General features: G+C 41.9%; 2 protein-coding genes across 2 annotated transcripts in view; both read right to left on the bottom strand.

Annotated features, from left to right (window-relative positions):
- The window catches only part of LOC111651030 (titin-like), a 126,495-nt gene that overhangs the window by 94,564 nt on the left and 17,931 nt on the right, over positions 1 to 14,000 (bottom strand). The window contains exons 12-30 of the mRNA XM_087172542.1: positions 13,615 to 13,902; positions 13,186 to 13,476; positions 11,312 to 11,599; positions 10,103 to 10,213; positions 9,688 to 9,973; positions 9,347 to 9,530; positions 9,186 to 9,269; positions 8,815 to 9,082; positions 8,578 to 8,613; positions 7,404 to 7,430; positions 6,751 to 6,807; positions 6,509 to 6,553; positions 6,217 to 6,270; positions 5,411 to 5,467; positions 4,776 to 4,847; positions 4,425 to 4,493; positions 4,190 to 4,270; positions 3,934 to 4,005; positions 3,408 to 3,626 (exon numbers count right to left, since the gene is read on the bottom strand). Of these exons, the coding sequence (XP_087028668.1) occupies positions 3,408 to 3,626; positions 3,934 to 4,005; positions 4,190 to 4,270; positions 4,425 to 4,493; positions 4,776 to 4,847; positions 5,411 to 5,467; positions 6,217 to 6,270; positions 6,509 to 6,553; positions 6,751 to 6,807; positions 7,404 to 7,430; positions 8,578 to 8,613; positions 8,815 to 9,082; positions 9,186 to 9,269; positions 9,347 to 9,530; positions 9,688 to 9,973; positions 10,103 to 10,213; positions 11,312 to 11,599; positions 13,186 to 13,476; positions 13,615 to 13,902 (2,589 nt within the window). The remainder of the gene's footprint in view (positions 1 to 3,407; positions 3,627 to 3,933; positions 4,006 to 4,189; positions 4,271 to 4,424; positions 4,494 to 4,775; positions 4,848 to 5,410; positions 5,468 to 6,216; positions 6,271 to 6,508; positions 6,554 to 6,750; positions 6,808 to 7,403; positions 7,431 to 8,577; positions 8,614 to 8,814; positions 9,083 to 9,185; positions 9,270 to 9,346; positions 9,531 to 9,687; positions 9,974 to 10,102; positions 10,214 to 11,311; positions 11,600 to 13,185; positions 13,477 to 13,614; positions 13,903 to 14,000) is intronic.
- Positions 141 to 3,213, bottom strand: LOC147819462 (uncharacterized; the record flags this gene model as incomplete). The annotated part of the gene is made up of 4 exons (XM_087172540.1): positions 141 to 1,614; positions 2,026 to 2,112; positions 2,394 to 2,507; positions 2,850 to 3,213. Coding segments are annotated over 4 exons (1,203 nt in total), but the record flags the coding sequence as incomplete, so codon positions are not given.

Genomic DNA, 14,000 nt, shown 5'->3' with positions numbered 1-14,000 from the left:
AAGATGTCGAAGATGTAAGATGATAGAAACCCTTTGAAGAAGTGGCAACAGCTCAGTTTGATTTAATTTGCACTTGTGATTTCATATCACGTAATGAATATAATGCAATGTCAGACATAACGTACTGTAGACTCAAAAAATAAAAACGGTTCTGTTCTTTGTTCAGTGCAACTAGGCAACTGTTTGTTTGTTGCATCGTCTCAAAGCCTCAACTCTGATGTGGTTCTAACATGTTTCAGCTTCTGACTGTCATGGTGTTCATCTGCCAGTGGTGAAAACAGCTTGTGATCGTTCAGTTGATGTTATCTTATGCTTACTTAAAGTTAAAGGTAAAAAAAAAATTTTTGTATAAAAAAACAAACTCACTGGCTCTTTGCTACATATTATTGAAAAATATGATTCATTAAAGAAACAAAGTTCAACCAGATTTTATGATTTGATGGAACAATTGTGTAAAAAAAGATTCCTGCAATCATGTGGGTGAAATGTGCATTTTCTCTCTCATTAGGACTTATTTATGACTGTGTCCGAAATCACTCACTTGCTCCGATAGAATGGACACTCAATATTTTAGTCAACACTGAGCAGTTAATTGAGCTTTTGGACAATTGCTAATCATCATCCTCATTCTGCATCATCACTGACAGCTGCAGAGATGCCTGACTGTAATTTTCTCATCAATGTAATGCAGAGCATTGCATTGTGGGATCATTAGCAGAAAGCAGTGCACAAGCCATGAAAAAAAAGATATAAAAAGCACGATATAGAAAATAAGGAGTGATTTTGGACACAGCCTGAGTTTAACACAGTTATGAAGAATGGTAAATGAGAGTCTTGCTTCAGTTTGTTTGCTTTTTGTGCACGTTCTGAATGAATCTGATAATTAATTTGATTATTATCAATTATTTGATTCAGAAGTAAGAATTTCATTTTTTGAGTCTACATGTAGAAGTGCAGCTTTATGCTCCATACACTGCTATGAAGCAGATGAACAAGTGCTGTAACTGGACTGTTGCTGATGGTTGACATGCATGAAGAAGATGCAAAGATAGAAAGAGTTGAGGTCTGCCTCAGCTGTACCTTTAGGAAGAGTTTCTTCAGCCTGTCGTTTGGGTTTGGCTTCAGGTATCTTCTCAGGTGTTTTATCAGGGGTCTTTGTTGGCATTGTTTTCTCTACAGAGATCCTCTCTGTTTGTTTCTTCAACACCTTTTTAACTTTTACTTCCTCAACTTCAACAGGAAGCTGCTCAGCTGGCTTCTTCTCAGGTATCCTCTCTTCTTCAGCCGCCTTTCGATGAAGTGTTTCAGGCTTCCTCACAGGACGAACCTTCTCTGGAACTTTTTCCTCAGGTGGTTTCTCTTGAACCTTTTCTGGCACCATCTTTGGAATTTCCTCCACTTTTCTCTCAGGTGGCAGTACTTTCTCTGGAACCCTCTCATGGGACTTTTCCCTCACCTCAGTTTTCCCAGGAGGCAATCTTTCTGGTACTATCTCACGTATTTTATCAGGCAGGCTCTCAACTTCAGTCTTCGACACAACAACCTCTTCAAACACCTTCTGAAGTACTTTTTCAGGTACCTCTTCTGGTACGAGTTTAGGTTTGGGCTTCAAAGCTTTAAGAGGGTTTGACACAAAAAACGTGCACAAGACATGACTATAAAGAACACAAAAATGTGCTGGCGCACAAGTAAAGATACATTAGAAACAACAGGGAATACTTTACTCAAATTATCTGTTTTTAAGCAGAAGTGCTGCCATTTTGCCCTGAGGGTGGCGTGTGAAGGTATTTTGTATATGACTACAAAAAAACCCTTATATGTTAATTGTTCTTTTTTGTGGAGTTACAAATTGTGGCCAGATGGTGGCACCAGAGGAAGCATCCAGGAGAAAGCATAATCGATATATTTAAATATATCATGGTAATTTGAGTAACATAACCCTGCTTGTTTAAAACTTCAACAGAATCAAAGGACGACAGAGAAAACAGAAACAAAGCCGGAGCTCCATCAGAAATAGTAAAGTACCTTTCTCTTTCTTTACTGGCTCTTCTTTAGGAGGAACCACAGCAGGTTCTGGTTTCCTGGCTGCTTTTGCAGGCTCCTCCACAGGAACTTTAAAGAGTACCATTCACATACATTAGAAGAAATACAATGAATTCAAGTTGAAGAGTGTTAGAGACAAACCCACCACTCTATCGAGTGTAAGACAAGACAAATCCACAATTGACAAACTCGCGTGCAGCCCCATTGTAACCTCACAGTTACTCTGTGAGCCAGAGGTTAGACATTAGACACACACACCACAGAAGAAGAGACTTTAAGATGAGTGTAAGACTTTAGGTTTTAGTGGGAGGAGCTTTGGGATGATTGATAACTGACTGAGCTTCAGGTACCTTTAGCTGCCACAGGCTTCTTCTGTGGGACTTCTTCCTCTCTCTCCACCTTTTTAGGGACTGTAGGTGGTGGTGGAGGTGCAACCACCTCCTTCTTGGTTGGTGTTTCAGGTACTTTAAAAGAACACGTCATTTGTCAGATATGTGAAAGTGTAACTATGTTCACAGTCAAAAAGGCTGTTGGAAAGTATCAAATGTTTGGTGACGTTAAATAACAAGACACACAGACAAACCGACTCCATCACAGACATTAGAGACAATCAAAGTTGGCAATACATTAAAAGGTATCAGGTCTCTAAAGGTTAAAAAATAGGAAGTTCGCTTGCACCAACAACTAAACTAGACACAAAATGATCAACAAGCACTCAAGGAAAATCACTCCAGGTGAGTTAAAGTTGGAGTTAAGAGAATTAAGAAAAACTCCGAAGCTGCATCTCAACCAGAGATGCTGTATACCTTTCTTTGGAGGTTCCTTTGGAGCAGGCGTCGGTTCTGGTTTGGCCTTTGGAGGTTCCTTTGAAGGTGGTGTCGGTTCTGGTTTGGCCTTTGGAGGTTCTGGTTTTGGGACTTTCACTTCAGGCTCAGCTTTTTTCACTGCCGGTTCAGGTTTGAGAACCACCGCAGGTTCTGCTTTTGGAGCTGGAGGTTCTGGCTTGGCGATGGCTGGTTCTGGCTTTGGTACAGGAGGTTCAGGTTTACGGACCTCTGGCTTTAGTTTTTCTGGTTCTGGCTTTGGTTTTCGGGCTTCCGGTTCTGGCTTGGTGACAGCCGGTTCAGGTTTGACCTTTGCCAGCTCTGGCTTTGCAGGTTCTTCAGGGACTTAAAGCAAGATTTAGATTGGTTTAGATACGAGACAGTCAGGACATACAGACAGTCAAAGATTCGCTTCTAGCTTGAAGCTTAGCAAACACAATAAAGACACATCAATACTGAAGACAGAGAAATAAACTCGGTTAAAACAGTCATAAAAGTCTTTAAAATTCAACACACACATCCAAACAAAGCAGGAAATACCTTTGGACGGGGGCGTTGTTGGCTTCTTTACTGCCGCCGGTTTAGCCTCAGGCTCCAGCTCAATCTTCGCAGGTTTGGCTTCTGGTTCTGCTTTGGGAGCCGGTGCGGTCTTAGGCTTTGGTTCAGGTTCTGCTTTTGGTTTGGGCTTGGGTTCAGGTTCAGGCTTAGCTGCAGGTGCCACTTTTTTGGGCTCTGCCGGTACCTGAGGCTTGGGTTCATCTTCAAGTAGGTAACACAGACATTGGCTAATGTTAGCATGAAGTCGTGCTAGCATCTAAGAGTTATCAAGAGGTGTTTGAAAGAGTGGAATGACACTGAAGAGGAAGACATGCACTGATGTAGAGTGAAATTAGCGACAGTATAGTGTGGAAAACAGACACAATGCCAATTAAAGAGTGCAAACAACTAAGTCAGAATAAAATCAAGATGAGACAGACATAAAGAGGTGACACGCTACGTAGCGGTGACTTAGCTGCTACTGAGGACTCTTGATAAGACAAACAACAGGAAGAAGTAACGGATGTACCTTTCTTTGGCACTCCAGGCTTTTCAGCAGGCAGCAAGGGAGCAACAGCAGGCTTCTTGACCTCCTCAGGTTCTTTTAAGATACAGGCAAACACACGATAAACCAGGAAATCAAACAAGAAAACAAAAACAAGACAATGAGAGGAAAAGAACTGAATCTATACAGGTACAATTGTTAAAGGACATCATAACAGATTAGTCATCAAAAGGATGTGAAGATATTCAGCAGAGAGATGTTAGAAATCAGACATCTCTACCTTTGGGAGCAGGAACTTCCTTCTTCTCTGGGACTGTAACTACAGGAACCTTTTCCTCCACCAGCTTTTTGGCCTCCACTACTTCAAAATTGCAGTAAAATGCCACAAGATAGAAACATTAAGGGATGTTATGGAGTGAAATGTCACAACTATATTGAATTTTAAAAAGCATGGAAAGGCACAGATGAATTCATTACTGAACAGGTACATGCCAACATCACAGGTATGTTGGTACCTTTAGGTGGCGCTGGCTCCTTCACAGCTGGTGTCGGCTTCTCTTCAGGCTTTTTCTCAGCTTTGGGAACTTAAAAGACACCAACTGTGTTAGCATCATAAGAGAGATGCTGAGCTTTTGCAGGTGAAGCAGAGAAGCGGTAGATGCAGATGTGCAGTAAAAAAAAAAAAACTAACTACAGTAGATAACGCAATAAAAAGTCTATCTGTAGCAAAAAGAAATGAAAGAGTAAAGAAATAAAAACAAAGCAGGACAGGACAAAACAATTAAAGATTTTAGTAGCAGAGGACGGACATTTGAGTTTGAGTGAGGCGCTGAGCTGCAGCAGGATGACATTCAGGTCTACGGTACCTTTTGTTGGGATTTCCTCTCTCATTTCAACTTTCTTGGTCTCCACTGTCTCCTCAATGGGAACTCTGACAGCTGGTGGGAGAAAACACAAAGGGACACATCCAGGATCATCATCGTCAGCAGAAAAATTATGAAAACAGCTTCTCGTTAAGGGATGAATCGCTGCTCATAACAAATGGACGAGGCTCTGAAATCAGTGCTGCATGAAACCCTGTCTCATGTTACAACACAAACCTTAAACCATGTCTTGTGAACAGCATGCATGGATTAACATTAAAGGAATCACATGGTAATCTATTAGCAGTCAGCTTTAATGCAAAGGAAATGATAACCATAACTGATCTACACATGCATTTATGGTAAGACAGTAAGGGTTTTAGGGGATGAGCCTCAGACGGCAGTTACAGAACCATGAGAGTTTGTTATGATCAAGTAAACACTAAAGAAGAAGAATTAAAGGACAAACAAAGAAAAGAAAAAGGGGTGAGATGAACGAACACAAAAGGTAAAAGCCTTAAAAATCATAAATCTCACAAACGAAGACAAACATTAAGATAGAGCCATGGTTAGAGCGGCTCAGACACACAGCTATTAACAGATAGATGTCCTCCCTGTGTGTTACACCGGTCTGATACCTTTGGTCGTGGAAACCTGTTGTGTTACCGTCTCCTCTGTCCAGCTCTCATACTCGACTGCAGGTGTGACGACCACAAAAGTGACAGAAAACAACAAAAGTGAGGCAAACAGTTTGTGCTCGGTGACGAAAACTCATGACGTCATTTCACAGTTTCACAAAGTCACCATATTGTTGTCTCAGAGAGTCTTTAGTTCATCCATTAATGAGATGAGTCTAACAGCCGTTCACTTTGAAAACATACACCCTCTGATTTCATGAATGGAGCAATGAACAGGCCGAAGGCTCTTGCTTGTTAGTTTTACTTTTGTATTCTGTTGTCATCTAGTGTGAGGTGTTTGTGTGATAACCAACTAACCCCAGAGTTTAGTCTGTAAAGCTACAATCTATTTCAGTATTAAAACAGGCTACATTTCACTTCATAGATCGACAAGATGAAAGACTTTGACTGTGAAACGACGACACAGGTGGAAGTTAGTGAGTTTGTCATGGAGAGATGGAAGATGGGATGATTGTTAAAGAGTGAAAAAAGAAGTTAACATCCCAAAACCTCAGACAAACAAACAAACAAGAACACGAACGATCAGCAGGATGATATCTAAATCCTTTCGCAACAACCTTCACAAAGCAGAGATGAGTCACGTGACACAATGATGTTATGATGGGCAAAAGAAGCAGATCTATCTATTTATCTATCCGTCTGTCTGTCTATCTATCCTTTTTTTCCCAGATCTACTCAGATGGTTTGATGATGATGATGATGAAGAGGATGAAGTTTGAGTGAAAAAGAAGAAACAAATGTTGTACCTCTCTGCTCCACCTTCATCTCCTCTTCATTGTGATATGTAAATTCAGCCGATTCTTGAAAAAACAAAAATGTTTTTGTTGTTTCCGTTATTAAGAAAAAAGAAATAAAGATTTTGAGATTTATGAAGAGAAATATGAATTAGTTTGTTCGATGTCAGAGTTAAACAGAAAAAATAACTGAAGGTCTGAAGATCTGTGATACAGATGATCAGTCTCATGTTAAACTGATGTTAATCAGTCTTTGGTGGTGGAGGAGGTGAGCAGATGAAGTATAAAAACAAACAGTAAATACCTCTATGTGCAACTGCTTCTTCGTATTGATAGAATTCAGCAGATTCTTTAAAAGACAAAAACATATTGGTTTCATTACGAGTTTTAATCTGTTTCTTGAAACTTTATGGAAACAAACATTTTGGAGTTTTAGGCTTAGGTCTAAACTCACATGTTAAAAAATGAACTCATGAAAAAGTTGTTTTTAAATCTACCTTCTGATAAATGGATGTTAAAGTTAACTGCTCCTAATTCCAGTCTTACCTTGAATTGCCACTGATGAGGGCACTTCAGGCCTCTGAACTGAGGAGTCTGGGACATCTACAGAATACGGAATATGGTTTTAATTTAAGTTAACAGAAACTACCATAATACAATAACTATTTAAGGAAAAAATGGGACTGCATGTACAGTAGTATTAAAAAACATCATATTAATAGTTGACAGTCTGGCATTTCAGAAAATCCTCTCTCCTCTTTTGCCAGAGTTGTTGGAAGGTACAAGATACAGACAGCACCATAACATCAACCAAGCTGCCATAATATCAGTGGCCCTGGTCAATGTTGCAAGACTAAAACTAAGACATAAACTTAATGCTAATGATATTAGCTGTTTGTGGCTATGTTAGCAAGAGGTTTCCCTCTGCTAACAGTCTTTGTGCTTACGCTAAACATGTTTTCTTTAATTATAACACTGGTTAACTAAGAATGGATACGCTAATGGTTTGCTGGCCAACTATAAACAGCTAGCAGCTAGTTTATCCTTGAGTATGCTAGCTGTTTGTAGCTACTATGGCTAGCAGTTTCCTGTCTGTGATAAGCTAAGCTTCAGACCTGACTCTGCTGAAGATGGAGAACAAGAGGATTTCTTGAAATGTCCCTGATTAAAGTCGTTAATCTAGAGAATAAAATACTTACCAAAAGGCACCATTGCTAATTCAATTTCTGTGAAAGGGGGGGAAGAGTGAACAACGCGTTAAACACTAGAACAAACAAAAGCTGAACAGAAGCATAAAAAGTGGCGCCTGACTAGGAACTGTACCTTTGCCAGACAAATAAAGCTCAGCTGTGCTCTTAGCCTCTCCTCTGGGCTCCAACCTCACAATCACTGAGTACACGCCTACATGGGATTAGTAATGAAGACGTTTACACTCAAGTCATAAAAACAATTAGAAAAAAAATCTATTGGGCCTTGTGACGGGCCTCTGGGGTTCGATGGCGCTCTACACACCTTCGTCTTCGATGGTCACGTTTCGGATGACCATGAAATGTCTTCGGCCCTCGCTTGTGAAGTTGTACTTAGGGCTCTCTTTCAGTTCCCAGGTGTCTTTGTACCACGAAACGATCGCGTTGTCGAAGGACACCTCGCACTCAAAGGTGGCCGACTGGCGCTCGTTGACTTCAACGTTGTGGATGCGTTTGGTGAAATGAATTTGTTCAGCTAAAACAGATAAAGACGTGAATGGGTAAACGTGTTTGGCATCACAACTGGGAATGTATGACAAAGGCTGAATGATTTCATCGACACAACATCCATACGGTTAGAAATGATGATCAGAGGAATGCTAATGGGACAGTTATGATGACTGGTTGTTTGGGGGGAGGATGGATTTGAGTCGAAACGGATGTAAGAAGACAACGGATGAGATGATGGCGGACGTTTTTTTTGCAAGAGAATCCAGGAGAGGAGAGTGGTGAAGAATTTGTTAAGACAGAGGAAGACAAGTCCCAGAAGAAAGTGACAAAAAAGAGGGAAAAATCTTCAACATTAGTCTCAGAGTTTGATGGGGGAAGTCGGAAGAGGTTAGTCAATGGGCAGAACATCCACCACGTCTAGAAGTTTGCACGGAGGTTTCCAGGTACAAACCTTCCACCCAGAGGTCTGCCGAGGACTCCAGGTGCTGGTACCTGCAGCTGTATCGACCCTGGTCTTCAGGCTTCAGGTCCCTGATCAGAAGCTTCTGAACCTTGTGTTTCACCTCGGAGGTGTACCTGCCCTTCATCTCTAACTGCGTGCCGTTTTTAAACCACTGAGCCTCTACGTTAGGGATGGACAACTGACAAGAAAGAGTACATGACTGCCCTTCCTTACCCGATGTGTCCTGCAGATGCTTCTCAACCTCCGCCTCTGAAAGACAAAACACCAACACAGCATCCGTCAGGAGGGTTTAGAGGTCAGACACGTACACGTCGATACTTTGCCTTGTTTCCTTTCATGATCATTTTTTGTTAAATCTTTGAAAACCTTGTGTTTGTTTTTCCAGATCTCTAGTGGACAGAGTACCATGTAAGTAACAGAGTTGTACAGATGCAAGGTATCTGTACTGACCCATGACAGTGAGCTTGGCGCTGGAGATGTGTGGCCCGCAGACCACCCGGTAGTTGCCCTGGTCGGACGACTGGCATTTCTTGATCTTGAGCAGGTGGCGGTCGCCACTGATGCTGATGTCGTACTTGTCACTGGTGTCCAGTTTCTGCGTGCCCTTGTACCAGGATAGGGTGATCTCCGGGTAATTGATCTTGACCTCGCACTCGAACACCACCTCCTTGTTGGTGAAGGTGGACCGATCGGAGATATCCTTCACCACGGTGACAGGCTGCAGGAACGACAAGAGAATTAAAACTCTGAAGTCCACATTACCAACAGAAACACAGACTGGAGTTCTGTCTGTGAATGAAAAACAGTGACTGTGTCCTGACCTCTGTCCGCTCCATCCTCTTCTGCAGATCGGCCACTAGTCGGGCCATGTCCTCATCAGACTCTCTGTCTCCACGTTCCAGTTCCTGTCAACAACAACAGTATTCAGCACATGATCTACAGACATGAAGACATCAGAGGCGCTGACGGTGCAGAGTGTTACCGGTCTTCCACTTTCTTCAGCTTTCTCCTTCTTCAGCTGCTCGATGGCCTGCAGCAGGCCGCGGTAGTCGGTGATGCCGTACATTCGGGCGTACTTCTCATACTCTTTAGGGTCCACGTTCCTCAACAGCTCCACAATGTCAATGTCTTTCTCCTCCTGTGGACTCTTCTGCTTTGATGGCGTCCTGAGAACATAACAAAGGAGACACCGTGAGTTTGTAAAGGTGGAGACGCCGGGCGGTCCAGAAGGATTCAGAGATTAAAGATTGCATTTAAAACCGTGTGTGATTGTGTGATTGTGTCCCAGCAGATTATTTTCTGACTCTGACGGAATGAACTCACTTTTTCAGTTTGGCTCGGAGGTCTCCCTCGAGCTGCACCACCTCTTTCTTTTCGTCCACGTGCATGTCGGCGCTGCACTCGATCTCTCCGTGCTTGTTGGAGGCGACGCACCTGTACTGACCGGAGTCCGACTTGGTCACTTCCCTGATCTCCAGTTTGGCCTCCTGACCCTTCTGTTCGATGGAGATGCGGCCGCCGTGATTGATCTGCCTCCATTTGCCCTTCATCCACTTCACGCTGGGGATGGGGTCGCCGCCCACCTTGGCGATGAAGGTAGCGGTGCCCTCTGTGGAACAACAGGTGGAGGTTTAGGACAAAACTACAAAGTCTGACCATAAAGTTAACCTCTGTATAAGCTGTGTGTCATGCACTGTGAACAGTATAAGCTGTGTATAATGTAAAAGTTGTGTCTCACTCTCAGTGATGTGTGCAGTTTTAGGCTCCTCGATGAAGAACAGGTTGTCAAGTTTTTTAGTCGGAGCCGCAGCTGGAGCTTCAGCAGGAGGCGTAGCTGCTCCTGGTTTTTCTGCAACACAACAACACAACAACATTACAAAAGTAGTAATTTCCAAAAAAGTTGAATACCTCAGCTCAACTGTTAAATATACAACCACAAAGTGTGCACATGTAGCTACAGAACAGTTCATGTTTTTAACAAACATATCCAAGTAAAATCCAGTTAATCACTGATTTTCACAGAGGAAAGAAATCCTGTTAATATAAGCTCCAGGGTGGAAATACATCTGAATAGTTTATTTCATTTCATGCCTCAATTTTCCATATTAGCTGCTGTTTTCTTTCACAAAGAGTAAAAAGAAAAGTTACAGATAAAAAGGTTAACAAACTCAGCAGTGTCACTCGTCCTATTAAGAGGAACCAAAACAATTGGATAATATTAATATTAATATTAACAAATAAAACATCTGCACTGTGACAGATATGCAGACGGAATGGAAGCAAAGTGGTTCATGAGTAATAATAACACTGTTCTCTTCATGGTCAGGTCCAGATATATTACAGACATATATTTTGTTCTTTTGGTTTATTATATTGATTTTTTATTGTTGAGTTTTATGCACTTTTATAACTAATACCTGAAAAGTGCTGTATAAATAAAGTTAATTGCTACTACTATTATTATTATAGTAGTAGCATCATCATCATCGTCATTATTATTATTATTATTATTATTATTATTATTGTACCACCGAGAACATTTAAAGTACAAGGGGAGTGAAGAGTTAAATCACTCCTTGTTCTTGCTGCTCTCCTTTACAAATACATGTCATGACCTGAACTGTCCACCAGGTAGAGCTGTTCGACATCTGACAGGCAGGAAGGAACAGCAGCAGGAAAAGATAAAGATCATTTCTACCCGTGATTATGATGCTAACCCTTCCATACACACTACATTTGAAAATATAGTGATTTCAGAATGGTATTCTTAACTTTTACTCATTTATTTATTTTGTACACTGTGATTTCACCAAAGGCGTAAAACATTTAATCATTAAAGTGACATATTACAAAGCTCTCTAATTACCATCTAAATAAAAGCTGCTTTTATCAATAACCTTGATCAATATGATCAGAGAAAATCTAAGTTCTAGTTCCCAGTTCTCACCTTTCACGGTGACTTTGGCTTTGCAGAACTCGCTGCCGGCGTCGTTGGTGGCCTTGCAGAGGTAATCGCCGGCGTCGTGTCTAGAGGCCGGACTGATCTCCAGGCAGGCGGTCCCATCAGAGAAGCTGATCCTGGTGCTGCCGGCCGAAGTCAGGTCCTTCCTGTCTTTCATCCACTGGATCTTCAGAGGAGGAGACCCGCAGACGTGACACCTGAGGCTGAGCTTCTCACCCTCGTTCACAGTCACCGGTTTGAGAGGGACGTCAAAGACGGGAGGCTTCTTGGCCTCTGCAGGAGAGAGGACAGTTTCAGCGGACTGTGCGGAAGTTACTGAACAGGACTGTGGTAAAAACATGTTACAGAGAAACTAGTTCAGGAGGAATCACAAGCAAATATCAAAGCCAGTGATTTGGAGACTACAGCAGCAAACCCACTGAATTCATTTGAAGAATAAGTTTTATAAAACTATCTCATAATTACAAGATCTTTGTTCCACAATTTTCTCATAATAATTTCCATATGTTGAAATTATGCCACAGCATCCTTAAAGTAATTATGAGATTTTATTTCTCGTAATTATTAGATTTCTGAAACAAAATTACAAAAAATGACAATATGACATAATTATGAGCTTCGTATGTCAGATCTTGTAAGTCACCTTCTCGTACTGAAGAAGCTCAAAGTGCTTTAAATCAAGACAGAAAATAAATGTGTTTATTATATTGTATTATATGTACTCACTATATAAATAGTGAGTGCAGCAGGTGTAAGATCAGCAGGACACCTGTTCATTTCTTCAGGTCAGAGACACTGAAACCATCTCACCAGACTGAGCATGTCTGATGTGTAGAGGAGCCAGAACACCAGGTCTTTGAGGACAATCTTAAACTGTATTCTGAAAACAACAGGAAGCCAGTGAAGCTTCCAGACACCTGGAGTCATGTGGTCTCACCTTTTTGTAATCTAAATAAAGTTGCAATCTATAGATTGTTTTGTTTGTAAGACCCATAAACAGACAAATCACGTCAAATACACGAACGAGCCTCTCAGAGGCGGACTAGGACAAGAAGCCTCTGATTCTGGAAACATTCCTGAGCTGGAGGTTTTTAGGTTTTTAATATGTTCAGTGGTGTTGAGTGATCTGGACTCGAGTTACTCACAGACCAGCTGTCTCTGGGCTTTAGCACCCACAACCAAGATTTCAGTTTCCTGCCTGTTTAGCTGAAGGGTGTTTGCTGCCATCCAGTGGTTCATTTCTTCCAGGCAGTTGACTAGAGAGTGTCGTTGCCGTAATTATGGAAGCTAATGTTAAATGTGCTGCTCATGCAGTCAAGGGGAAGTATGTGTAAGTAAAAAGAGGAGGATCCAGGATTGAGCCCTGTGGTACCAGAAGACCCACTCAGGTCCTGAGCCGGTGCAGCAGTATCCCATGATCCACTGTGTCGAATGCTGAGCTTCGGTCTAAGGGTATTTGGACTAAAGTTTGTCATTAAGAGCTTTTAGAAAGGCAGTTTCAATGTCATGAGAGATTATCATAGATATTATTGTCTGTAAGGTAGCAGATAAACAACTGACCTATGTTTAAATTACAGAATCCATATCTAGGAATTAGAAAATAAAGATCTCATAATTGTGTCTCATCAAGCATGTGGTAGATGTGACATAGACTTATTTCTTATTTTGTCTCATTTCACCATCCAAAAACAAAATTTTTAATGATAAAAGTGGAAGAATATTCGTTATATTTGAGCTTTGGTGAATTGTTGTGTCCACCAAAAGCTGACCAAGAGTCCAAAACTCAAAGAGATTCAGTTTATAAAGACCAGAGAAAAGAAAAGCAAGAATCAATCGTAAACTTTGTGAATCAAACCCACCTGTGATGCCCACAGTGACGTCGCATGTGGCTCTTCCAGCTTCGTTGGAGGCCTGGCAGGAGTACCTGCCGCTGTCGCTCATCTGGCTGCTCTTAATGCACAGCACGGCCACGTTACTCTTAAAGCTGATGTCATATTTGTCTGAGCTGTGGATCTCTGTGCTGTCTTTGAACCAGCTGACAGACATGGGCTGCGAGCCGGAGACTCGGCCCTCGATCTTTACCAGTTTGCCCTCCATGTCCTCGATCTGCTCCGAGGGCTTTTTGGTGAACACCGGAGGGTTTTTACGCTCTGAAAACAAGATAAGGAAGTGACGTGAGGAGAGGGAGGTTGTTTTTCTTCCACACAAAGAAACGCCCCTGAAGGGGGCTCAAGTGTTTTTAAGAAGATAAGGCCAAGATGAGCTGAGTGCGACCCAGGTTAAAATACCTTTGACAGTGATATTAGAGGAACAAGAGTCCTTCCCCATGTCATTAGAGGCATGGCAGAAGTATCTCCCTGTGTCGGCTTTATCTGCCTTCAGAATGGTCAGGTGGGGCGTGTTCTCCACACAGCTGATCTTATAATTCCCCCCAGAACGAATGTCTTTATGGTCCTTAGACCATGTGACTTTAATGGGGCCTGAGCCGGTCATGTGACACTCCAGCTCAATGCTGTCACCCACCGTCACCTCCTGTGGTGACAACTTCCTGTCAAAGACTGGAGGGTATCTGGGTTCTGCAGGTCCGTGACAGAGCGGGAAGAAGGTAAGACGACGATGACAAGAAGAAGAAGAAGAAGAAGAAGAAGAAGAAGAAGAAGAAGAAGAATAACAA

The sequence above is a fragment of the Seriola lalandi genome, unplaced genomic scaffold (genome assembly GCF_002814215.2).
Source record: "Seriola lalandi dorsalis isolate HSWRI2012SDOR001 ecotype SW California unplaced genomic scaffold, Sedor1 jcf7180002053122, whole genome shotgun sequence".
In the NCBI taxonomy this organism is placed as follows: domain Eukaryota; kingdom Metazoa; phylum Chordata; class Actinopteri; order Carangiformes; family Carangidae; genus Seriola; species Seriola lalandi.
The sequence above is the reverse complement of the archived record's forward strand: the minus strand, read 5'-3'. Positions and strand labels throughout refer to the sequence as shown.